The 26203-nt window shown below is 36.7% G+C and overlaps 1 protein-coding gene across 5 annotated transcripts in view; it reads left to right on the plus strand.

The window, feature by feature from the left end:
- Nucleotides 1-26203, plus strand: part of SLIT2 (slit guidance ligand 2) — a 275349-nt gene that overhangs the window by 20871 nt on the left and 228275 nt on the right. For all 5 annotated transcript variants that reach the window (XM_076336013.1, XM_076336014.1, XM_076336015.1 and 2 more), the window contains exon 4: nt 1830-1901. In XM_076336013.1, coding sequence (XP_076192128.1) covers nt 1830-1901 — 72 coding nt within the window. The remainder of the gene's footprint in view (nt 1-1829; nt 1902-26203) is intronic.

Genomic DNA, 26203 nt, shown 5'->3' on the forward strand with positions numbered 1-26203 from the left:
TTGTTGCTGGAGTTAAGCATTTTCTTCTATTTCTTACTAAACTGCATTTCTTACTAAACTGCATCTCCAGTCATCTCACTTATCCCAGTACTGTAGTCCTTCCTTTTCAGGATCTCTCTCTTTCACTCCAAATTCTCTTTTAAGCTTCTAAATGTGTAATTTAAATTTCTTCTGCTTAAAGAAATTAGGATTTCTGGTGCTTGGCTAACAAAAAAGGAACCTGACATTAAAAATGGAGAAATATGGATATCTAGATCTCAAAAAGCTGACTACTTGCTTATGGTTTGAAATGTGGGAGCAAACCTGTGGGTATGTAAGAATATTTCTAAAGATTATTTTGCTCTCATCAGTAGTCACATTGAACTTCAAGAGAGCAATAACTAAGTGAACTAAGCCATGGAGCTATGTAAAACTGGATCTTGAGTGTGTTAGTGTGAGTATCTATATGTGAATTTATGGAAAAACCTTTAAATTGGAAAGACCTTTAGATGGAACAATGTTTGTGAAAAATGAGCCCTGAGAGGCTAAACAAGCTTAATTGTTTGAATTCAGCCCTAAGACTAACAAACAAGAAATTCTGAAGCTTTATGAAATTCTAAAACTTAATTTTGCAAAACTTCTGTCCAATATCTTTGTTTAACCTTGTGGAATGTCTTGGTAGCAGTCTATTGACATGTGTAACGTAACCACTGTAAGGATAAAATAAATATTGGATAATACCGTGCAGTCTGGTGTCCAGGAATGCCTTGAATTACTGTATTGAGAAGCACCGTGCCTTGCAAACTGTGACTTGTGATGAGGCTGATGGGACAAAACATTTTTTTCAGTATGTTGCCTTGCTTGAATGGCAGGTGGCATGTATGGTGCATGGCTTAAAACCAACCAAAAACCTGTTTTGAGCTTGAATTTATGACTGGTGCAACTGTATGCGCCAGGGCCATCACTTATACACATTAGAAAGAATAATATGCATTGTATGTTTAAAAAGAATGTCATGAAGATGGAATATATTTGTCTTGGCTAGTGGTTGTTCTGTTGCCTATGGCTATAAGAGGGTGGGCTTTGAACTTGTCACCTCAAACTAAGCAGTTTTGACCCTGGTCAGCATGTTCAGTGAGAAACTTCATAGACAAATGGGTACCTTCCAGATTCCAGTTGCAGTTTTTCTTTTGTACTGTCTTATGTAGAACTGATGGTGATTTTTTTTAATTTAACTTCCTTTTGGTGTATCTTTACAACTGTAGAAAAAAAACCTGTATGCAAAATACCCCTCTAATGCCAAATATACTGGGACTTTTTGATTCTTCTGACTTTCACTTGATCAGAGTTTCTCTAACACCTTCCTTTGCTTTTTTATTTAAATAGGTTATACGGATTTTTAGATACATTACCTCATTACTGAACTAAGTGTATGCATTTGATACATGTTCCCTTGAACTTTTTCATGGTCACAAAATGTCTATCTGCTTCATTATACTAAGAGGAACACAGAGTTGGTGGGGAATTGACGTTACACTGCTAATTTTGTATTTTTAGTTTTCTGGTTGTTTATGCAGGATAGAGTCCTGACTTAGTGATTGATTCACACTACAGAGATTCAAAATCTTTCATAAAATAGGTAATATAGTCTGTTGGGGAAACCAGAAAATGTAATTAGTCCATGGTAAATTTACTTCTGGACCATGTCTCCGCTAATGGACCAGCCTTGCATAGCCTTTCTGGTCTTTAAAATCAGCTTGTTACAGCACTGGGATGCCTGCTCAAAGTGGTTGCATTGCATTGCTGTAGCACTTGTAATTTAACACAACTTTTTCTTTTTCTTTCTAAAGGCGCCTAAACAGAAATAACCTCCAGTTGCTTTCTGAACTGCTCTTTCTGGGGACACCGAAGTTATACAGGCTGTAAGTAGGCACGACCCAATAACTATTGTTCTGGAAAATTTGGAATTGGTCTGTTACTCTGCCTTGCATTAAGTTTTTTGTCTTTTGCCTCAAACAGAGCTAAAATGCATCTAGGAACATTGATGTTTTGTTTAAGCCGAATACTTTGACTGCTTTGCAAGATTTTTTTTTTAAATCTAGGTTAGATACTGATAGTTGTATGAGACAAAATATTGTTTCATCCATTCCCACTTCTGTAATGAAGTTTTGCTGAAAGAATACTTTGGCTTTCCTTTTCTCCTGTTTGTTTTTTGGTTTCTATGTTAAAAGAAATAAAAAATGCCTGTGGAGATTCTGACCCAGAGATATAGCACTGTGTAAACACTTTGGTTTTGTGATGTTCTGTTTTTGTGGCTGTACACACTTGACCAGAAAAATCATAGTGCTGGCAAATGGTAGGTCTGTGGAGAAGTCTCTCCTGTGTCCCCTCACAAAGAAAACAAAGGTAGTAACTTAAACTCTGGGAAGAAAAAAAACTATGAAATGTTTTATCGTAAATAAAAACTATATCAAATTGGGTAATGAGTTTTTGTTTTGATTGTATTCTTTGGTTTGATAATGTTTTACTCTTGGCAATATTTTTAAATTAATGTTTTGACCCATTGGCCCTTTTATGCATCCACTTATTTCTGTTGCAGTAAAAACGTGGAATGAAGTTTAGATACTGATTTCTGTATTTATCAACATGATAGGTTATTGTAACAAAATAAATTTTAAGGTACCTTTAAGTTACAGTATGTGGGATGGAAGGGATACAACGTGACATGCTTAAGTAGGCTCTGAAAAGGTTGTACAAATTCAGCCCTGTTTTAATTAGATACGTATTTGACACATTTCTTTAGGCTTCAGATGAGATTTTTGCTGTTGAAATTGCTGATTTTATTGAGTTTCACCCCTTGTGTGCTTGGGGGGGGGGGGAAAGAGAGAAGGTGGAGGAAGGTGGGGTTCCTCTGATTTGTTTCCACTTTGGTATATGGAAATATTCTTGAGAACAAATGGTATAATGAAGCTTTTATTTTTAGGAGTTGATTTCTGTTTTAATACTGTGAAATAATAGTTCTTTTTTTCTCCTCTCATAGTGATACGAAATGGTAAACTGAAAATTACTCTATTAGTGTAAACATTTAGTTCTGTGTATTTTTGTTTCTTTCCTTTGCTTTAGATATATGTTTTGTTTGCAGAACTTCCCTGTAGATGCAATGAGTTGTTAAATTACTAGGCCAGAAAGCTCCTGAAGGCTTTAGTTCTGACAAACAAAAATATTTTATTGTGCTATAATATTATAATATATTCATAGGTGGTTTTATATATTAACAGTTGAGTCTCTTTTATAATTTCCATCAGCCATGATAAAGATATTACTTCCATCAGGAAGGAAAATGAAAGGGATTTATGACCATTTTATTATTCCACCTATAGTATAATGGTTGTTACCTAAATTCATATAAAATAGAAATGAGCCGTAATTTGCAGGCAAAAAATGGACGCACACTTCAGGCAAAACCATACTTGAATCTATTTAATTCAGAATTGTATATTTGATAATGCTAGTCTTAAATCTATAATATCCTTTGACATAAAGCACACAACTGCTCAGAGCGTATATGGTGGAAAGTAAGAGATCACTGGCTTCACAGTATTAAATTTCCTCTGCCTAAGGGTTATTGTTGATCAGACCATGAAAGTGAATGTCTGGTTATAATGTATTCATGTTTAAAAGAAAATACGAGCGATACTGAAAATCTAGAGTCGCTTAACACTAAATTTGTAATTGAAAAAATATCAGGTCAACAAAGGGATTGATGCTAGTTAAATGTTCTTGGTCAGTTTTCAGATTATATGTAGCTTGATCACTATGAAGAGCATGAAATGATTTGGTTTTTTTACATGTATCATTGTATATATTTATATGTATTTATATCCAAATATATATATTTCTAAGGAGAATTAAAGTTCTCTAAACATGATCAATAAAATGTATAATATGCTTTGGTTTTAGTATTTATTTTTGGCATTTAACAGCTAATCAAACAGTGCGTGTACTGAGGGTTTTCAACATACTATTGAGCTTCTGTGAATAATAATTACCATTTGACCCTTGGCTGTAAATGAGATGCCAGGTGAAGAAGCACATATGCCTGTTGTGTAGCCTAAATGCAATATAAAAGAAAGAGGGTATACTGTATATGAATTATGATTAGACACAGTTGGTTGCCGCCAGCGGACAGCTATGCTTTCCCTTTGCTGTCTGCTCCAATTTCTCTTTGGACGGGTTGAGAGCACTGCGTGTTCAGGTCAAGATGTTTGCCTAGAAATAGTAGTACAGTTGCAGCTGTGTTTGCTGGAGCAGGAGACTAGTTTAAATAGCATTATCATTTATCCAGTCCATTAACAGAACTCTGTAAAATAATACCAACTCTGCATAAACTACAGGACAGTGTAATAAAATTACAAGCACTTGTTGACAGATGGGAAGTGTAAGTAAAGGAAAGCTATAGGTTGAGAATTTAAAAGAGACAGTGCATTATTTTCTGTGTCTAAAGACACTTGATTTCCAAAGGTAATTAAATGAATTATTTTTCAGGTTACTTTCTTTCAGATCTAGCAGCCTTCCAAGAAAGCTCCTGGAACTAGTTAAAAATGGAGAAACTGATTTTCCCATTAAGAGTTATCTGCAAAGGTGTTTTGACATAAATATTTCAATAGGAAGTAGTTAATGTTAAAAATAGTATGAGTAGCACTGTAGGGTATATTAATCTTACCTTGCAAGGTATCTTTCAAAGCAAACTGTACATGAACCTCTGTTTTGATCCAATACTGTTTAAAATAAAGGTGCTGTTGTAAATCCCCTGGGGTAATATAAGCCCTTGTTCAGCAAGTGGTTTTCCTGTGAGAAGGGGATGTGTTGTTTTCAGTGACCTGTATGCCCGCTCACACTAACTTGTCTGGCATTGGCGATGGTACCTTAGTAGAGAGAACTCCTAGAGCCTAGTGAGTGCTTATCTGAGGCAAATAGATTTTGACTGCTTACTTTGGCTGGTTAGATCACAGTTCATCGATTGCCGTTTGCTGCAGGATACCAAGTGCTGGACCCAAAGCTGTTTGAAAATTCAGTTTTAAAAGATACCTTTATTAATCAGTGGCATTTAAAGGTTGCACAAAGCTTGTCCTTTTTGATTTACATTTCTTGTGCTTGGAATGAGGTTAAGTTTCCTTACTGAACAATATTTACTGTGTAAGTTAGGCAATATTGGCTTTGAAAAAACAATCTTTCTAGTGGATGTGGTCCGATATTAGATATGTTTCTCTTCTAATACATGTACTTGAGAAGATACACATTGTGAATAAGATGTTTCTCCTCTAAAGGAAAAAAATCTTAATATAGTCAGATTAATAAACAGTTTTGAGATGTCTGTTAGTCACTTTAAAAAAAAATTCTGAACAGCTAATAATTAAAGGAAAAAATACTAAACATCAAAAAAAAAAACCCTTGAAAAAAAATATTTTGGGCCAGAACAGCAGCAGCAGCAACAGCAACAACAAAATACACTGCATGGGGGGCCCTTGCAAAAATTCCTCCTGAATTAATTTCTGCCAGCTATGATTAAAGTGTGTGGTACTAGATGTGTCAGACACCATAGTTCTCTGCTTCATTTTACTCTTGGCCTCTTTGGCCCCTGCCACAATAAATCCCACAATGGTTAGGCAGGAATTGCAGGTTACAGTTGCCAGGGTTACCGTTGTCCAGTCGGACCAACATCATTACTCATCCAGCCCGCTACCCCGAGTGCCGCTGCCCGCTCCCAGCGTGGGGAAGGCTGCGGGCAGCTGATGCAGAGGAGGAAAGTTCTCCAGGAGGCTCTAAGGTCTGGCTTTTGAGCTGCTGCAGGAGAACCTGTGATTTGCATCATTTGCGTTTATACCCTTTTGCTGAGTGTTGTTTTGTTTTTACCTTTGCCAAGAGAAAAAAAAATCATCAGATAGGAATAAAAAAAAAAAAGATAGTATATGTAAGATGCTGAAACAGCGACTTTGAAAGTATCTCTAAGTGCTGGTCTCCTTATTGTTAAGGTAGCTGCATTTGAGGCTTAATTTATGGTTTTGTCCTATCCCTTTCAACAGTAATCATGGCAAGTGAGACTATAGTCATGATTTTGTAGAGAAGATATTGATCTTCAGTCTGAATCGGTTTTAACAACTCCGGAGAAATCGCTCATTAGAAAAATGCTTATTATACCAAGGCCTCTGAAATTTTACTCCAACTGCAAAGAGGTGGCTATAGATGTTAAAAATCCAATTAGGAGCAAGAATGAGTTTGCCCTTTTCAAAAGGCGATGTCGGTGAACCTCTCTCCTTTTGCAAGTAGATCTGTTGTTGGATAAGAGTAATGGGTAGGTTTCCACTGTTGTATGTGCTGCAATAACATTAGTGTGCTCCACCTTGTTGCAAGAGTGTGCTGGATGTGCAGCAGTTAAAGATTTATTGGAACATGAATTGTGAAGCCACCTTGTTGCTGGATCCTTCCCGAGAAAGTAATTTGTTTCAGTTTTTATGATTTGTTATGGGGCATTCTAGCAGCCTGCACAAGGAAACTTGATTATTTTTTTTGTATGATAGATTTGAGTCTTATCCTTTTTAGAGGTATAAAGAAACAAATGTGTCTTCCACACATTGTGTCCATCCTGCCAGTGTTGACTTCTTGTGGTTTTCTACCACAGTGGTTTAGTTCAAATACAATGTTTAAATTGTTTTATCTAAACAAATAATAGGCTCATGAACAGAAAAGTTGCTAAGAGCATACCAATTCTAATATTAGTTAGTATTTTATTACCAGAATTATTTTATTAGCATCACTTTTGAACAGTGACTAGAGTTCTTAGAAGATAAGTATCTTTCAAAACTATTATTATTAACGAAGAGCTACTGCATATAGTATATGTTTTGACTTTGTGGTATTGTAAGCCAGTAACTAAAAAGAAATCCCTAATTTAATACATAAGAGTAATTACTACTCTTTCTTGCAGTGTGGAAACACCATTATCATAGCTTTGCTATGTCGGTGCATTGTTACTAATACAAGGTCTTATTGCCTCAGTCTAGGGTGTTTTCAGAGTGAATTTGGTCCTCTATGCTGCAAGTCCACTGTCAGTTCTGTGAATTTTATTTTTGCTATAATTACAATCCACAGATAAGGATAGGACTATCTAAAAATAGGTATTAAAAATTTTTGTTGATGTTCATTACCTGTAAGAAGAAACTAAAGTAACTAAAAACTTGTTGCCTCTGTGCTAGGTTTGTAATACCTTATCTCTGGCATTCATTTCTTGTATGGAAGATCTAGGAGATAACTTTTGTAAGACATTATAACAACTGATTGTTGCTTCTCTGTCACCTGCTCATTTTTTAATCTAGAGAGAAAAGTGAATTAGGAGCTTGAATACTTTATGCAACTTGGCTTGCATGTACATCTTTTCTCTTGTCCTACCATCACTTGCTTCTACCTTCCATTCTCATTCTCTGCTATAATGTTTCAAAATTGAAAACTTGGTCATCCTTTGCAATGTTGTGAGCAAAACAAAAAAATAGCGCTGCAGCTTTGCTTCAGACATAAGCCCTACTTATGTAGGGTTAGAGATGGCAAGATGACTTTTTAGAGATTTTTGGAAGTGCTGCAAAAAACTTGCACAATTCAGAAGGTGATTTATTTTTTGAGCACAGAAACAAGAATTATATATATGCATTTGATGTACAACTTGCAGTAGTTATATCCTAGCAACAGCAAACATTCAGCCTTAGATTTAACTGAGTGAAAGTGTTGGTGGAACCAGAATGAACTTTTGAAATGTAGTCAGAAAAAAAAAAGTAAAATGTATTATCACTGTGTGCGATTACTGGACTTCAAACTTCACTACGTTACTCTTCCTGCCCTTTGTTTTAGAATCTCTTAATCTGTAGGCTTTTCCTGAGCTATGCTTTCTTCTGTATTTTCACAGCACCTGCCATGATGCTGTGCAGGAAAAAAATGGTGTACCAAATACACAGAAATCAGATTAAACGTTGTTACTTGAAGTAATAGTATGGGATTTTTAAAGTTGGAAACAAACTTTTTTCCTGTGAAATGGCTCTTAAGATGGATGCTTGTATTTTTAATTTTGAGGTAATTGGGAGGTGTCTTTAAATTGCAGTTAAATTTGCCTTTATTTCTTTAATTATAAAAACATAATTTCATGTCTTTTTTTACAAGCCGTATTTCCTTTGCTGTGGGATAAAATGGCAAATTGGATGGACTTCTGGGGCTGTAAGCTAATTCTGCTACTGGGCAGATCACTAAATCTTTATGTAATCTGTATTACCAAGTGATATAGTTGACTAATTTCAGTGAAAGGCATCTGTAGGGATACTTATAACTATTGATTTTTCATTAGAACAAACACTCTAAAACTGTTTATAGTCACTTTTAACCTTAATTTGAAAATCATGTTAAACACCAAGCAAACAAAAATATGGCTTAAGGCGATTCTTCTGGACCAACATAAATATCTGTGGCATTCAAAATCTTTTATGCTATTAGGTGTTGATATTAAAATATGTCTAATGTGAAAACATGAATCATATTATTAATTGCTTAACTTACTCAAGCCATAGCACTTTTAAAATAATGTGGTGGTGTTCAGAGTAAATGAGATCTACTTTTGCAATTATGGCTTTGTTACCTTGACCTGTTTGGCCCCAAGCATAAATAATTATCCTCTGTGTTTTTGTTGACATGATAGCGGTCAAAGCAGAGGACTGAGATAATTGCTTTTTAATGTGAAAATGAAACTAACTGGTTTTGGGTCACCTGTAACCATATTCATGTCCAGTCTGAATCAGTCCCTAGGTTGTTCCTGGAGGGTTAACCTTGAAAGCTTTGGTAAATTGTGATATAGGAAACCTTTTAGGCAGGAGTTAAGTAGGAAACTGAATCTCAGTGAAGGAAGTAATGAAAAGTAAAAAGGCATGTCGGAGGAAATGCCATTATTATGTGGTGCAGAAACATGGTGTGAAATGTTATAAAGAGGACATCTGTAAGTCTCGGCTTGCACAGAGTGGACATTTAAGTGCAGCCGTGTCATCTTGATTAAAAAAAGAATAGAAAAGAGGAATAAATCAGGCCAAGGGAAAACGTGAAAGTATAGAGTCTTGTCCCTATGATGGTAGCTTTCTTCTGCGAGTAAAAGATTAAAGCCTAAAGTAACTGAATAGCTGAGAAAAGTCCAAAGAAAGGTTGATTGCTTCCCCTCCAACAGTTCCAACTGATTGAAAAAAGCCTAATTTAAAGTTCTGTTTGTTCTGTGTCTTAAACCTCAGAATTTTCTTTTAGAACTGGGGGAATGCTCTGGAAGAGAAAGAATCCAAGGATAAAAAGTCGTTGCAGGCCAACAATTGTTTCTAATCCTCACAAAATGCTGGAGAAATTAAATTTATTCTTTATTGCTCAAAGTGTTACCTAGGTCACTGGGCGATGGGAAAATTGAACTGGAAGTCGAGTAGGCACAATCTTTGTTTTGTGTCTAGATGCTTAACCTTAGACACGACAAGGCATCTTAGTGTGTTGTGGGAACTTGGTTCAGAGTATTAACACCAGGACGTTTATTACCTTGGATTTATAATAGGCTATGCTGTCAGTAGATGAAAATGTTGTGTTTACATTTTAGTGTTAAATGATCATTTAATTAACACCTAAGGGAAAAAAAAAAAACCCTCGTGAAATTCTTAGCAGCTTTTATTGTTGGTTTCCTTGGAGGTTTTTAATATCCAAGTTACGCTGCAGTTGCTTCTATAAGTACAGCTAGAAAAGACATTTATGAATGTAGTCAAGAAGGACAGACAGTTTAACCCCTGTTGACCCTTCATCCTGAATGTTGATTTATATAGCATTTTAAATGCATTGAATATGTTTTAAAGCTTCTCTAAAGTTACTCACACAGCATTCAAACAACACATGTATTTTTCCTTTTAAAAATATTCCCAAAGTGTACATGCTTGTAAAAAGTGTAGTTTTTTCCTAGAAAATTACTAATATATCTAGAACGTATCAACATCTATTTTACAGTAGTAAAAAAAAAAAGTTGTTGTTTTGCTAGATTCGTCTCTATGTTCTTGATAAGAATATATGAGCTTTTATAAGAAAAACATTTGAAACAGACAACATATCGTGCACTGGTTTTAGTAGCCACTGTCCAAATTCTTCAAAAGGAGTAGGAAATTGGCAAGAGAAATAACATTACTGCAAAAATGCATATCCACTTTAGCCAGCACAGATCTACTTTCATATGTTCCATTGTATCAAAGAAAGTCAAGGCTATCTAAAAGCTTTAATTTGCTCTTGGTCCTTAATAATGCTTTTTGTTGTAATGTTGATCTACAAATGCTTTTTGCAATACTGTTGCCCTACAAAGCATGTTTGAATAGTTTTTTGCATCCGAGAGCTAAAGCCAGATGAAATGCTCTTTGTTAAAGAGCAGCTGCTCTTCAACTGATGTGTTTTTATAAACACGCTGTTGTAAAAACTGAAATTACAGCTAGGTTTAGAGATTGTTGGGTTTTTTTAGGGGTGTGTTTTTAATCAATGTCTGCTTAGGGGATAAAACCCCCAACTTTAAAGCACGTTAATAGATTAATAATAAAAAATTCAGCATAGCTTAACTCAATTATTGATGACCCACAAATTTTTTGGTATACTTTTTGTTTTTACTGATGATCATATCCTTTACACATGTCAATAACTGAGCTGGAAAACTTAGGAATCTGCTGATACAGTAAATGTTCCTTTTCTCCACACAAATGACACAAACCATCCAACACTTGATGAAATATTACAGCTGCAGTGAGTTCTATCTGCCAGTGGGATCTCAATGTTTTTCAAACTTCTCTGAATATATTTATTAAGTTGAAATTTAATATTTAGATAGAGACTTGTCAGAGGTACTTGCATTTGCTTTTGTCTGAAATATTTGACCACTTACAATTAAAGCAGTGTATCACCATTTGAGTACATTTTTCAGTGTTTTTAATTGAAAAAAATTTCTGCAATATCCATGTCTTGAATTGACACGTCAGATGAAGGAGTACTTAGGATACGCTTAGGATAGATAAGAGAGGCTTACCCTGTACCACGCTTAGATTACTCTCTTCACTTCGCAGTCCTGGTGGAGATTTTAGGTTTGCTGAACTGGTGAGTGGTTAAGATGAGTAGTGCGTTCAGGAAGACATAGGCTAAACTTTCCACATGCAGACCGATAGACTTCAGCTGAAATTATGTTGAACTGTGTGGGACTGAGTCCTGGTGGGCAGGTCACATCGATTAACTAAGTACCCATTAAAGGAAGTCTCATTACAGTAAGAAAAAGTGCCAATATACAAAGTGCAGTATTTGGTCTCGGAGGAGAGCTGAAGCAAGGGCTGCAGCGATGAACAACCCAGACTGTTGTCCTTATCCTTGTAGCTGTTGTAAGGATACCGGGGCCAGGGCTCGCGGTTTTATTTGGGAAAGGCTGCTTATGAATGCTGAGCGGAGTTTATTCTCTTGCTCAGACACTTGAGGGGCCCGCTCTGCTAATGGCTGTTCAGACCCACCTCGTGGGGAATAAAGCTGGGACTTGCTGAACTCTTTTCATCTTTACAGCCAAGCCCAGGTGCAGTCCCTCCCTGGCTCAAGGGTGTTTAAAGGACCACACTCTGAAGGCTTCTTTCCATGGCCCTTAATCTTTAGGGGAAAGAAAAAAGGGGCTGAAATAGGGGGGTAAATCTTTTGGTTAAGTACTCCTTGAGGATTTGCAGGGTAATACGTACAAGGGACAAAATCTTGCCTCATTCTTTTCATTTCCCCTTCTGTCCAGACAGTTCAATGACATTTTTATTTTTACTGTGAATGTGTAATCCATACAGTTGTAAGGAAGGGCTGCTCGTACTTTATAAGGTAGCATGTATGAGGAGAGCTTTGATGGCAGCTGTTCAGTGCTTTTAGTACTTTAATACAGGGGAGATAGAAGAAACATCAACTCTTTTTTTTTTTTTCCCTTCTGTGGATTTTTGTAGGAGTGGTGGCTAGCTGGAAGGGATTTAGATAGTTGATTGACCTCGAAACTGAAAAGGTTGCGTCTCAAGTTTGATAAGGCCCACAGGGAAGGGTTGCAAAGATAGGATAACAGCTAATGTAATGAAGGGGTATTTGTAGTAGCAGCTTCTCAGAGTATAAAGATATGAAAGGCTAAATGGAGGGAAAAGAGTGTAAATGTGTCTTAAAGTGGGACAAAAAACATCTGAAAAGCTTAACCTTCTCTAGTTCTGCTATTTAGTGAACTAAAAAAATGACACTCAAACACATACGTGTGTTGCAGGAAAGCAGTGATCATTTCTGAGATTGGAGAAAATTCCTGTCTGATCCTTACTACTTATACATTAGTGTTAAATCTAGTCCATGATTAATTGGTTCTGTCATAGTCTGTTTTTTTATGAATTGTGCATTCTTTGTAAAAGACAAGAGACTGCCTTCCCTCCTTGATTTTAGTCATATGTCTGTAAATTCAATAGAGCAAATACTTTTGTGTAACTCTCCTGTGCTATAACTTGTTAGAGCAGTGGTACTCCCCTCATCATTTATGCCCCTACAACACAAGAACAAAATAAAAATACCACTCAAAAAAATCTCATTTAGGTCAGAGTGATTTTTAGAAATGAAAAAACAGGACTCTTACGAAGTGGAGAGCCTAGCAAATCTATGTAGGAGTGCTTTGCTTCTTGATCTCCAGTACAGCATTCATGTCAGAGGTGCAGAAGCCAAAAGTTCTCATCTGACACAGAGTGCAGAGATGTTGTCTCACAGCTGAATTTTAGTTTGGTATGTAGGTTTGGCAGATGGCAAATTTAAATTTAATCTAGGAAAAACAATCATAACTATAGTGTTGCTCTTCCTTTGACTCACCAATGAGGGTAGCCAGACATGTTCACATTTGAGGGTCTAACTGCCAAAGTAGGTCATCTTCACCGTTCTGGCTGATAACAGTGGCTTTATCTGTGCAAAAGAAGAGAATCTTTCACCATGTTATAAGACTTCTTGGGCTGGGAAATAATCAGAAAATTGTACAACTGTTTTAGGATCTAAAATAAAGGTTATTGTTAATTAAACTTGTTCAGCTAGCATGCCTTAAGATAAAAGAATTTTACAACATGCAGTGTACTGTCACCTTTACTTTGAAATCTCACATACAAAATTAGGTTCAAAGCTTCTGGGGTATGGCCAGTTGTGCCACATACTGTTAAAGTTTTAGATAAAGCACTGGGGTGAAGTATTTATTGAGTCTGTTGTTTTGTAGCTTGTTGATTACTAATCTAAACTGTGTAAACAGCACACCATTAAATTTTGTTAGAGGAAATAGTACTAAGGGATTTAAATAATAAATAAAGTACGTCAGAATTGTTTGTCCTGTGGATATGGACTGGAGAATGTGGGAAATGCAAAATACTTACGGCAAAAATCAAGATTGTGATCACTGGGGAGAAAACTATTGTAAGAGACTTAATGATAATAATAGCCATAAATGTACAGTGCAGCATGGAACAATAAGATTGTACATATGCACAAAATTGCATCAAAGACACTGCAGGAAATGGAAAAGAAAATATTTTTAACTATGCTATGTAGTTTTGCAAAACCAATGGCAAGGTGGGTTGCTTTCCTAGTTAATGTTGTGGGATGTTGACTTCAAATGCATTTTTTCCATTTTGTTCAGACATAAAAAACATTTCACTAGGATTTTGGCTAAACTGAGTTTTTGTCTGTTCTTGTAATCAGGTTGCAAAACCTATTGTGTTGTTTGGTTCCCCCCCTCAGCCAAATGAAATAAAACTGAACTGGATTTGAGTTATGGGGAAGGCTTTAAAATGAGTATGCGCTGTTAGCTTAGTTATGTAAGAGTGGAATAGCAGAAGAATGGCAGTATTGTGTCTGCGCATATATAGGGGGAACAAAGAGCAAAACTGGGAGAAAGGTAATTGAATTAGGAGGTTGGTTGGTCAAGAAAAGATTTCTGCAGCAAGTTGCAAGTCATTGAGATGGGTGACCTAAGAATGATCATTTGGCATATATTCAGTACTCTATTTAGAATACTAGTAATGCCTCCAGATATATGAATTCTTATTAAAGAAACGGAACTTGGCAGTCTGCTGGAATTATAAATTCACAAGTTTTAACATCTAGGAGCAACAGTGGATGTTGGATTTTCACTGTAGTAGCAGAAAATCAAAGCTTTTTCTACGATTAATTTTATTCACTGCTGGTCTCCTAACCACTCTGTTACAAGCTGTCTTCGTAGTGATTTTATCCACAAAGGTGCCAAGTGGGGAGAACGGCCTAATTCTGTTTTGCAGTATGACAGCTTGCACTATTGTGTTCCATGTAATGTATTTGACTAGGGTGGTGAAATGGAGTCAGATGGAGCAAGCATTGCTGACAAGCAGTAGTTCTCATACTTAGATAGACCTTAGACAGTGAGTTGGTAATAGGGAGAAAATTCTGAAACACGAAAAAGCTAACATTTACCTGAAAGTGGCAAATACTGTATTTGGAATCTGCTGATTGCCGATTTGTCTTTTCGTCCAGGGAAGACTATTTGTCTTTAGAAGAGCTGCAGATCACCATGATAGTTTGTAATGTAGGATTCAGCCTCGAGAGCCTTTCAGCGCTGGCAGAAGAGTGTTGAAGTGTTATCAGTGTATTATTTCACATGTTTACTCTAGAGAAATTTAGATTAAGGTACACAGAATTGTTGCAAGTTTGAATAAACAAAAGTAGAAAGCATTTTGTATTGGGAAAAAAAAAATCATACTGTTATGTTACTGTTGCTGTAAAAGACTTCAAAGTTTGTTTCCTGAAGTAAAGCACTGTTAACATAACCACTCAGTTTTGTGTATTCCCTGGAATAGGAATTTGAGTGTTCGTAACTCCACCTTTCATGCATGCAGCAAGGCCTTAGTGTGTGATGTGTGTGTATGCAAATGCATTAGCACTGGTAACTCTTTGGGCCTTCGTTACTGATGTTTAAGATGTTAACATACTAAACAGAAAAAAGAACTAAAAACCTACCCCCAAAAAAACAAAAAGAAACCCCAGTTTTTGAGAAGTAGTCAAAGGGAAAATGCAATAAAGCTGGAGATGCCCGTCTTGAAAAGATTTCTTTGAGTTTGTCCAAAAGAAAGTAGTTAAGAAAACTATTACCTGCATCCATTAAATGTTGCATTATTGATGAATTAGAGGTATGCATTTGGAACTTCATATCTTCATATAGAGAATAAGAATGTGATGCTATAGTTCCAGTTTATGGTTCCTTAGAAATGTAAAGCTATTTGACTATGTACTTTGAAAATGGAACTTAAAGTAGATTCCTGTAACAGTATGCAGTGCCTCTTTTTGCATGATCTAGCTGTGGGTGGGATTGTTTTGTAAGAAAGTCTGCTGTTCTTAATCTGTCTTTTTGTTCACTTTACTTGCATTTTTTAATTATGGTTGTATGACTGTACTTGTCCATTGTGTTTTATTTTGGCTTCTGGACTCAGGATGACTTTCCAATTAGTTTGCTAAATGTGAATGTTGCAGAAAACTCTTTTTAATGGTGTAACATCTCATTCTGCACAGTAATAGTGCAGGTCCCATGTGAATTTGGCAAGTATTTAAACAAAAAGGGAGAGTAGTTTTGGTATGCCTGAAGGAAGATACAGACAGAAGATAATCAATGTATCCGTAGCACTCAAGTGTCTGCTCATCACCATTTTGGTACACCATGGTTAATGAATTTGCCTGGATCTGCTAGGAATCTCTTTCCTTCTAAATCAAGATGTGGAAAACCCTGGATCTACTTTCTGTGAATATAGATAGGAGAAGAAACAGTGTACACAGAAAGCTATGATGAGTCATCAAAAAAAAAAAACCAAACAAACTAGGAAAATGTTTCAGTTTAAGTTGGGTGGTCCAGAAGAAGATTGAAAGGATGTTCTGAATTTGGTTTCAGCTCCTTACCAGAGGAAAATATTGTATAACCAGAAATCACATTTTAATTGATGCTTTCTTTTGCTTTATCCTTAATTACAATATTCTGCTGGGTGTAGTTTTATCAGCAGTGTTTTTGAGATTGTAATATTTAGAGGATTACGGTACCTAAAACTTTCCGAATATGAGACTTTTTTTAAAAAAAAAGGAAATGTGGTGTGAATTAACCGTAGTTTTGCAAAGGAACATGGTAAGCTTTTGGGGGGGGTTTAAAGCATGTGTGATAAATACGTTTTTTGGTCTGTTTTATGCTTTTTGTTTTGCTCTCGGGTGTTGGGTTGGATATGTGAACCTGTAGAAACTGCTTCAGAAGGTATGAACTGTAAATGGAAAGTAAGGAAACATCTATTTGTGATGAAGTTTTATATAGAATTGGTACTCTGAAATAAGCCTAGGTAGTGTTTGAACACATGGGAATTCCTTAAAATAAACACAGCCATGAAGGGAAAATGTGATAATGACTTGATGATGATGAGTGTCTGCTGTTACGGGTCCAGTGAGATGCAAGTGCCAACACCCCAGCCTCTACACCATGATCCAAATTGTAACGAAAGAATCTGGCAGCTCTGATGCCTTTATATGAATGTATTACCATGGCTATGAAGATAAATAGTTCCAAAGTGGAAATACTAACAAATATTTAGTCATTTCCAAGCAGATTAGAAGTGAAAAAAGGCATACTATAGGAACCAAGATAAATAGGAAGTATGTCTTCTGAGTATGTGTGTTCCATTCCTGTTTCCCTGGGCTGGTTCTTTCTTTTAAAAATGAGTGTATGTAGACAGATTATATGTATTCCCTTTGTAAAGGTCACATCCCAATTTCTTAATTTCTTCCAACTTCCTTCCTGCTTTTCCTTTCCTGTGACTCTCCTCTTATGCAAACATCAGCCCTGATTAAAGCCTAAAGCTTGCTGAAAATTTTCTGTACTGAATTGTAGACTGGTGGGCTGTCCGATAACCACAAACTATCTAATGAAGTGCAAGAGTTCAGATTTATTCTCAAGGGCAGGCTCCCCCTTGTGGGTGCTGAGCTGGTTACTTCCCAGCCTTCCATGAGCTTCCTAGCACTGCAGTAACTTAACCTATAATTCCATCCTTTTTTTCTTCTTTTTAAGTTAATATCGGTATATAATTCCAAAGTAATTTTTTTGTATCCTCAAGTAGTTTTTAAGCCAGACTGGCCTGAAAATTCTTAACTCAGAAAGCAGATTTGTAGAGCAGGGAAAATATTTGCCAGAACACAAAGATCTTAACTTTTTTGCTGTTCCTGTTTTTGATGCAATTCCGTCTGCTGCTTTTGGATATAAACTATTCCCATATAAACTTGATATATTAGCTTTTTCTAAATGTACTGCTTAGCTTCTCTGCTAAATAGGTTCATGTCCTGTAGTGGATGTCTACCATATGGTACTGATACCTGTGGTGAGTATCAGCACTGGTGGCTGGCAGATTATTTTCCACTAGGTTCTCCAGGTTCCTCTGCCAAAGATTAGGGAGAGCTGTATTGCTTGGGTGGAATGAGGCGTCTGTTGTTTGTTTTGAATGATGATGCAGGATTTTGCAATGGAATCTGGGCTGTGGCAGAATTTAGAATTCCAGAATTTAAAATTCAGAATTTCAAACAGTGGTGAAGGCAATTTTTCTGCTCTCTCCATTTGGCTGACTGTTTCTTGCAAGGTGTTTAATGCAGCTCACTGAGTTGACTTATTTACACGGGCTTAAGAGGCTTTTCTCCTTGCCTGCTAGCCCAAGCTGAATGATTCATCTGAGATCAAGCTGTTGACAGAGGAGATGCTTTTGGAGCTGCAGATGGCACTGCCAGCATCTTAATGAAATCTGGTGCCAAGGGAAGCATATGAAAAATGTAGGAAACAATACTGTAAATTGCATGTGAATCTTGAAAAATAGTGATGTGTCTGTAGATGAAAGATGTTGTGCATTTTTCATAATGAAGAGGAAATCAATCTTCCCCACTTTTCTACTTCCATCAGTGCCAGCTCTAGCCCTGAAGATTTCTTTATGGCCTACAATTAATTGGGCTCATGAATCGATCAATGCAATGTCCTGGTATTTGGACATTGTCTCTGAAGTGAATGACAGTCTGGTGGTAATATGCTTACCTTTTGAAATTCAGAATCCTTCTGGTCCTTCCAGTTTCCTTTTTTCCTATCACAGTACTAGCCAGTACTGTTATAACGTGCATATATGGGATCCTGGCTGAGGGAGCTAAACTCTATAATTGTCCTTTGTCCTCAGATTGTTCTGATTACCTAAGTTGTTGTTTGCTGTTTTCACACGTTTTTTCAGTGTGAAGTGTGTAAGATGACTGTAAGAAGGAAGCGGCAGGTAATATCAACAAACAGTGCAGTCTGCATAGTGAACCACAATCAAGAAATTTGAGAAATTATATAACTCGCTTTGTGGTAGATGGTCACTTGAAAATGCGGATTATAATTCCCCGAAATGTTGTTTAGATATAAAATACTTGTAAAACATTCCAGAGATGAAGAATTCACCTTGCATGTCTGAATTATGACAGGCCTTACTTACAAAGTCATCATCAGAATTATATAAGGAGAAGAAAGATGCTACAGTTTCTCCTGTTTTCACAGACAGATACTTTGTTTGGCCAGCTGCTAGAGTTGCAGGAGGTTTTTGTTTCTTCAGGAAATGCAAGCTTGCCAAACCTGAACCCAGAGTCACAGGACAGGGAATATTGCAGTACAGAAATTTTGTATTTCCTCACCGATACAAACTCTGTGTATTGCAATCAAACTCGTAATTTGGCAGTGTTCCAGATTACGTTTCCTGGGCAGTCAGGAGGAGCTTTATGCTAGTCAAATACACTTTTTAAACGTCATGGATCAAGGAAAGAAAAAATTGTATGCAAAGAAATAGAGGATCATTTAATGGGTAAGATATCAGCAATAATTTCTGATGACACTTGTTCTTCTTGTATAACTTGTCAGACCTCAGAGGATATCATGTTTAGTCACGCTTCTTCCATTCTTCAGTTATCAACTTCATCAAATTCTTGGGCACAGTGAAAGCTTTTTGTCTTCTCAGTTTCTTCAGCATAGTACTTCTCATCACTGTCCTGAACCTTGGCATGACCTTACTTGTTGGTAACTTGCACTGTGATCTCAGGTAATAAACATTGTGATGTCTAGATTTCTGTCTTTTCTGGTGAAGATGACTTTCTTCTGAACAATTTTCTCTTCTGCATTCTTAATGAAAAATCTGATTAGTCTAGCTTTCTTTACCATAAATTATTCCAAGATGCTTTGTGGTAAAAAAAAAAAAAAACACCAAAAAAAACAAAAAAAAACAAACTTATTTTTTCTATGGGAAGCATGCAGTGGAGGATAAAAACAAAAATTACCTGCTGACTTTGAAGACACGCACACACACGCGCTTATTAATACATCTTTTTTTTTTAAACAAATGGAAATAATACCTGAACAATAAACATGTATTAAATAACTATAGGAGATTTTTGCATGTAACTTTCCTAATTGCAGAAAGGTAACCATGACATTACTTTTTGTTCCTTGTGCATGTTAGTGGCTTTAATTTAGTAGGTTTGCTAAATGTGTCCATCATTGTGTTAAAAATTTTAATTACTGAGGTTTGTGAAACTGCTCCCAAATACAAGGGGTATTTGTAGAAAGCTGGATAGATTGACAAGTGATTGATAGGGTAAACAGTCCCACTGTGTTCTGATATCCCACGCTGTGGTGCAATGCTACAGATACCACATAAGCCCCAGGAAGTAGCTGCAATCCAATTTTTATTAAATCCTTAGTGCCAGCGTATCTTGACATTATTGTTAATTAGGAAACTAAATGTACCACTGTCGTCTTTTTCTTCCTTTTTTTAGAAAGCTTCACTGTTACGTTGCATTCCTATAAAGCCTTAGTATGATATAACCTAACAGTGATATATTTGTCTGTATTAATAGAAGCAGTGCTGGCAAGAGGAAGTTCAGACATTGTATTTTCCCATATTTGTTTCTGATAACTTCGTTCTCCTATTCTTGTCATGAGAAAAGTCATTAAATGACAAAAGCCTTGTTTAATAAAACAACTGTAGAGTAGCACCTATTGTCCTAATCTGCCACCAAAATAAGACCCACCTAAAAAACTATTGAGTCTATGTAGCTCTTAACGTTCCCTAACAGAGCCAGGCACAGTTTCACCCTCCTCTCACCCTCTCCTTCCCGCTGCCTCCCTCTCTGCCATACACAGGAGAAAAAAAACAAAACAAAAACCCAAAAAACAAACCACACAAAAAAAGCCCTCTGGAAAGACACATAGCTTTATTGGTTCACCCTGAAGATCTTTGCTTTATAGCACGAAGACAAGATTGGTAAGTCCCAGGATCTAAGGATCATCGTGACAAATTCTGTGTTTTGCAGCTGAAGATGATTATTGCAAGTTATATTTCTTTGCTCGAGTGTCACATATTGAAGATTTTGCAATTTTAACTTAATACCTATATTTCTTCTAGGGAGCCAGAAGGCAGCTTGTGTAAGTTTTGGGACAATGCTGCAACTTAATCATGAGGTGTCACATATGGATCACATAGGTGCACATCTACCACATAGTTCACATCTCAGGTTAAGGGGGCTGGTGATATTATCTTGCTAACTGGATCTTTTGCTGTGAACCAGGCTCCCTATCTGTTTTTAGACTAGGCTCTTGTTTCAAACAAGTAGCTGTTTTCCATGTTGCTTGGAGATTTCGTCCAGTTTGTCAACTTACTTTTCCCACTGAATCTGAACTGAATGGGCTGTGGCCAACTGTGTTAAACTATGCTAAGACTAAGATAAGAAGTATTGTAGTCAGGGTGAAAACTTCTTTTCACCTTTTTTTAGCGCAGAGAAGTCCAAAATGGCAAGTGAATAGGGCCTTCTCAGGGTGCTACTTTTTTTTTTTAAAAAAAAGCAGTATCTTTAGGTTTTTACCCTTAAGCATCTCTCTGTTAAATATAATGAGTATTTTTCACTTTGCTTCATAAAATGTCAGTGTCCTGCTGTAACCTTGCCATATAACTTAAGAGATTTCGATTGTGGATGGTTAGATAGTGACCTGCATAGTGGACTTTGTCCTATAAGTATAGCTTTTGTGGTTGTAAGTGTTAAATGAGCCAGCATAGACTGGGGAACTCTGAGCATAGTGCAGAACTTAGAGCTGCAAATGTTGTTATGGCTGAGTTAAAGGGAGAATGGATTTTGGGAATGAAATCAAAATTTTCTTTACATAGTATATGCTACTACTTTCCATTGGACCTGTCCGTTACCTTTCCCAAGTGCTTTGTCAAGTAGCAGCAAAACCTACAGAATTGGGTCAGGCTCATTCTGCTGCCTCTTAGGAAATTGCTGAGCAACAGTGGAGATGTCTGGAACTCTCAGGAGGATGGGGGACCCAAGCAGAAGGTGAAGGAGGAGCACACTAGCATTCAGGCCCCTTCCGCTCCTGAAGAAGCAAGGATGCTTCTGGCAACTGGGAAGAAGAAGGAAAACTCTCCTTTTCTCAATTACTTCTCTGCTGCAAATAGTTTACTAGCTCTTAAAGAGTTTTTGGAGAAGACCTTTCTAGAGAGAGATGAGGAGAAATACTGGCTCTCTTCCTGAAGGTCATTGTTGTGGAAAACTAGCTCTTTCATTTATATTGCCTTTTGGACATGTTGGGCCTTGTCTTTGAGTGTTTTTGATCCCCTGTTCCTTCTTCCTCAGGTACAAGCTTGTAGTAGTTGTAAACACCAAGAAAGAAGAGGGTGACTGAATAAATTAATTGATAATAGGGTAAGGGACTCTTCACAAGAGATATAAAATAGAAGAGACCAATAAAACTGCGTCTAGAAATTACTAAATTGAGAATTGACTAACTTACATGTGGCAGGTTAAGTTACGGGTGTATTTTTTATGCTTTGGCAAGAGTCTCAGCATCTTGAGTACTTTTTACTTTGGCAGTAGATACTAGGAAAATTTTTATTCAACCATTGTTTACTTGAATCTTTCATAATAGAACCCAAGTATTTTAATGACAAAATTACTATGTTTCCTCTAGTAACCTGACTCACAAAGGTAAATGATCCTTTTCCAGAATCTAAAAATTCCTCATGAAGTAAATTCCAAAATAAGAGAACTCCAGAAGCATTTTTGTATAACTTTTTCCAGCTTTATGTGCATTAATGCCTCTACCATCCAAACATATAACTTAATATTAAAATAACTGAATTTTCGAAAGGTTTTAGGCCAAGTACTCAGTTATCTGTAACCTGCAATAAACTTAGGAACTAGCAACATTTTAAAAAAATGTATGTGAATGCAGAAGATGGAAATAGTCTGGGTAATTTCTTGCACTTTAGAACGATGCTGAAAATACTAATAATTCTTGACACTATCTGATTCTGATTGTATTGGTTAAGTTGGGCACCTAATTGGCAAATGAATTCAGAATTCACAAACTGGATAACATTTAAAAATACTTTCAGAAACTATTTTGAGTTAATAGAATCAGGTTGCCTGATACATTGTCACCACAAGCTGTTTTCTGAATGAAATAATTTGCTTTATTTCTTTTAGATTACAGAATATTTTAGTTCCAGAATTTGTAAGCTACAAAGTGTTCTTCAGGACTGTTCCTGATTCAGTGCTATTTTTGTAGTCTGTATTTTTGCCTGTGGAAAAGGTCTAATAGGTAGTAACCGGTGTTCTGTTCTAAAATAATAAAATTGTCCCACTATTTTTTCACCAGTCCTGTTAATTGCATGCATTAATGTAAAATTATGTTGTCTCTTATGTTCAGGTAAATACCTTCCTGATTTCTAATGAAAGTATTTTTGTTGTGCAATAGTTATTTTAAGTGTTTTGTGGGAAGGTAGCTGTAATTACAAGCGTATTTAATCTTCTGATGACTTGCATTAATCTGCTGTTAGTTTATTCTTTGTGCTGTAAAAATACCTTTAATAAAACATTACTTTAAAACTGCATTTTTTTTCCAGTGGAGCATTTTAAGATTCATATGTAGGTCACAGGTTTTTTGGGGAAAAATGTCCTGAATTCTAAAGAGAGGTGGATAATAAAGCAGATTATTTTAATTGCCACTGAAGGAATAGCTTGGGTTAAAGGGAAGAGAAAAAAAGGTAAAAAAAGTCATTGCATTTCCTTCTGCCTTCAGGGTTCCCCATTTCGTCTTGCCTATTCCAGAGGCTAATATACCTGCCACCTTTCTGGAAGTCTAGGAGTTTCCTGGCAGCAAAAAATCTCTTTGCAGACCTCACTCTAAATTTAGCTTTCCTCACCCCTGTCTCCTGATCCACTACTGGTATCTTACTTCTGCCAGTCTGTGCTTTGAGTTAGCTAACTAATTTAAACTATTTTCTAGATGTATTTCTGAAATCTGTCCCTATCTGGGAGCAATCTATTCTCGGAGATCCAGATGAAAAGGGCAAAGCTGGAAGGGTCATGTCATAAAAACTTCTTTTTGACTCCTTAAATGGATTTAAGGAGATGGAAGCGGAGACAAATGGGCTATCCCCTACAGTACATCACTTTGATCAAGCTGTCTTTGCCACCACCTATCTAAATGATGGTGACATATTTTTAAAACAAATTGTGGAACTCAAATACTTCAAGTGAGTTTGGTAGGTCTAGTCTGCTAATGTTTATATGTAAGTGTGCATTTCTGCTTGAGGCTCAGCAGTGCAGTCAGGATGAGGGTAAGGCTGCTGAGAACGTATGTTGCTGCTAAGTTTTTCTCTCCAGTGAGATGCAGCATAATGTTTCACATGTTTATGTCTTAACAATGTAAGGCCATGTTGCGCTCCAGTAAACTGATGTACAGTCATTGGCATCAGTAGTTTATGCCCTACTTTTAAGTGTGTGTTGTGTGGGAATGGGACAGGAAAACTGGCCTTCCAGGTAAAGGTAAAGCAATGGATGTGACCTATGTACCATTTGTTATTTGTTCTGTTTCCCATAGCATTCTTATAAATAAGGAAATAGGATTAGATAAACCATTATCAGCTATCCTTGTAGTTGAAACTTTTCTCTCTCGGGAACACTTATCAACCATACATTGTTAGGCTGAGAAGGCCTCTCAAGTGCAGTCCTAGATCCACTTATGTTTTAACTACCTGGGTAATGGAGTTAGCCTACCTTTGTAACATACAGGGATGAGGCCATGTGGTGGTGAGTGGATGCTGCAAAAACCTTGGTTGAAACTGGAGTTCATGACGTCTGTGATGTGTTGGATTGATGATCTGAAATCAACTCATAAAATACAGTGAGGACTAGTGTTGAGAAGGAGAAATGAAATGCAGAAAGCATAGACAGGTAGCATGGCAAAATACAACTTGTTTGGGGGTCACAGGATAAATCGTGAGTCATAGTTCTGTTGCAAAAAAGGCATATACTGTCTGTGACCTACTAAAGGTCTTGCTATACATAAGACACTGGATGTGATTTTAATGTTCCCCCATTAATTTCTTCTGCTTTCTTATAAGTGCATTAATTTCTTTTTCTTTCTTCAGCACTTTTACAACTTTTTTTCCTTCTCTTCTGATTGGTTTAATTGTCTGAACTTTGATTTTAAACTTCTTAAGATGCTGAAACAGAGAGGTGTATCATAACTGTCTCATGGGCTTCAAGTAACATCTTTTTTACAGCAACCATGGCATAACTTAAAGCTTTAGTTGTGGTATTTTTCTTGCATTGTGATTCTGATATCTGCTGTATTAGTATGAAATAATTCTGTTTTCAATTCTTATTAATTATTTGGGGTTATGATCTCATCTTTGCATTTAGTCAGCAGAATACCTGGAAGGATAAGAAAGTAATCTCCTTGGCACCTTGTTGTAGCAATAATGTTTTTACTTTATTCTGAGAGAGAGTTGTTATGATGGAAGGGATTGTTTGTGTTTTAGTCAAGTAGCTGGCTATTGCTAGAACATATTTACAGTATACTTCTGGGATTTTAATTATACTTTCCTGTAGGTGAAGGAGAGAATTTGTGGTCTTCTGTGATATGGAGTAAATAGACCAGAGGTGATGTAGCAGGACTGAAACAGAATATACTGATCTAGGAGCATGTGTTTCTAGTCTAAAATGGCAAAAGAAGAGGTCACTGTTTACATGCTACACTGTAGGATTTTCTTAGAAGTAGAATATCTTCAGGTCTTTCCTAAGGCAAGGAGACTAAATGTTTCTTAACTTCTTGGAGGCTGTCTGTAACAGTCAAGATGCAGGGTTTTCTGATGTGTTTCACTACTTAAAGAATCTAAAGCAAACTGAGTCAAAGAATGTAACATAATGTTTTAGTGTGTAGTCTACAAGATTGGGTCCATGCTCCTCAGCTTTTTCAAGACTGGGATGATTCTTGGTATGAATAAAGGCAGGAGTGTGCTTGCATGATTATTACAGGTAGTGTGGTGCCTACAAAGTTGAAGTGCCAACTGAGAACGATTTAGGTTTGCAGTTTGCACTTACATGCCTAAATTTTTCTTGAAATCCCATATTTTTATGGATTTAACTTCTTGCAAGTCTTGAGTTGGTGCCCAGGTCCCTATGTTTCTTAAGAACTTGCAAGCTGGCAGGGAGTGATTTAAGAAAAACAGTAGGAAATGCTGAGGGCAGCGGCATGGCTTAAGCCTTCTCCCTCCAAACCAACTGGGTGACTCACTCTCCTTTGCTTCTTTACCAGTGTACTTTCTCTTGATGTTGGGATAGCCAGGCTTTTCTCGCAAGAAACGAGAAAGCTAAACAGAAGTTATCTTAACAGGAGAGGTGGCTTCTTAAATTTACTCACTAGACAAATAGGACATTCCCATTGAAGGCTTGTCATCAGATGCCCCTGTATCTTGAAGAGACACACTGTGTGCACCACAGTTCTGAGCTATGGTTCTATGCACGAACTTGAACTAAGTTCTCTTAATGTTTGGTTTTGAAAAAGTTCCACTTCACAGCAAAAATGTAGCTGTGGCTGCAGCATGGTTTTAATCCTGCTTTCTGACACTGCAATAGCATTGGTAACTCCCCTCCCCTTCTTTTCTCCATTCCTTCTACTGAGTATTTGGTACTGTTGCAGAGTAAAGTAGTTTGTACAAAGAGGACTGAAATTTAGCTCGGAAGCAGTCTGGTGGTTAGGGCAACCTCCTGGGATGAACATCTA

Source organism: Aptenodytes patagonicus, chromosome 4 (genome assembly GCF_965638725.1).
Source record: "Aptenodytes patagonicus chromosome 4, bAptPat1.pri.cur, whole genome shotgun sequence".
Classification (NCBI taxonomy): domain Eukaryota; kingdom Metazoa; phylum Chordata; class Aves; order Sphenisciformes; family Spheniscidae; genus Aptenodytes; species Aptenodytes patagonicus.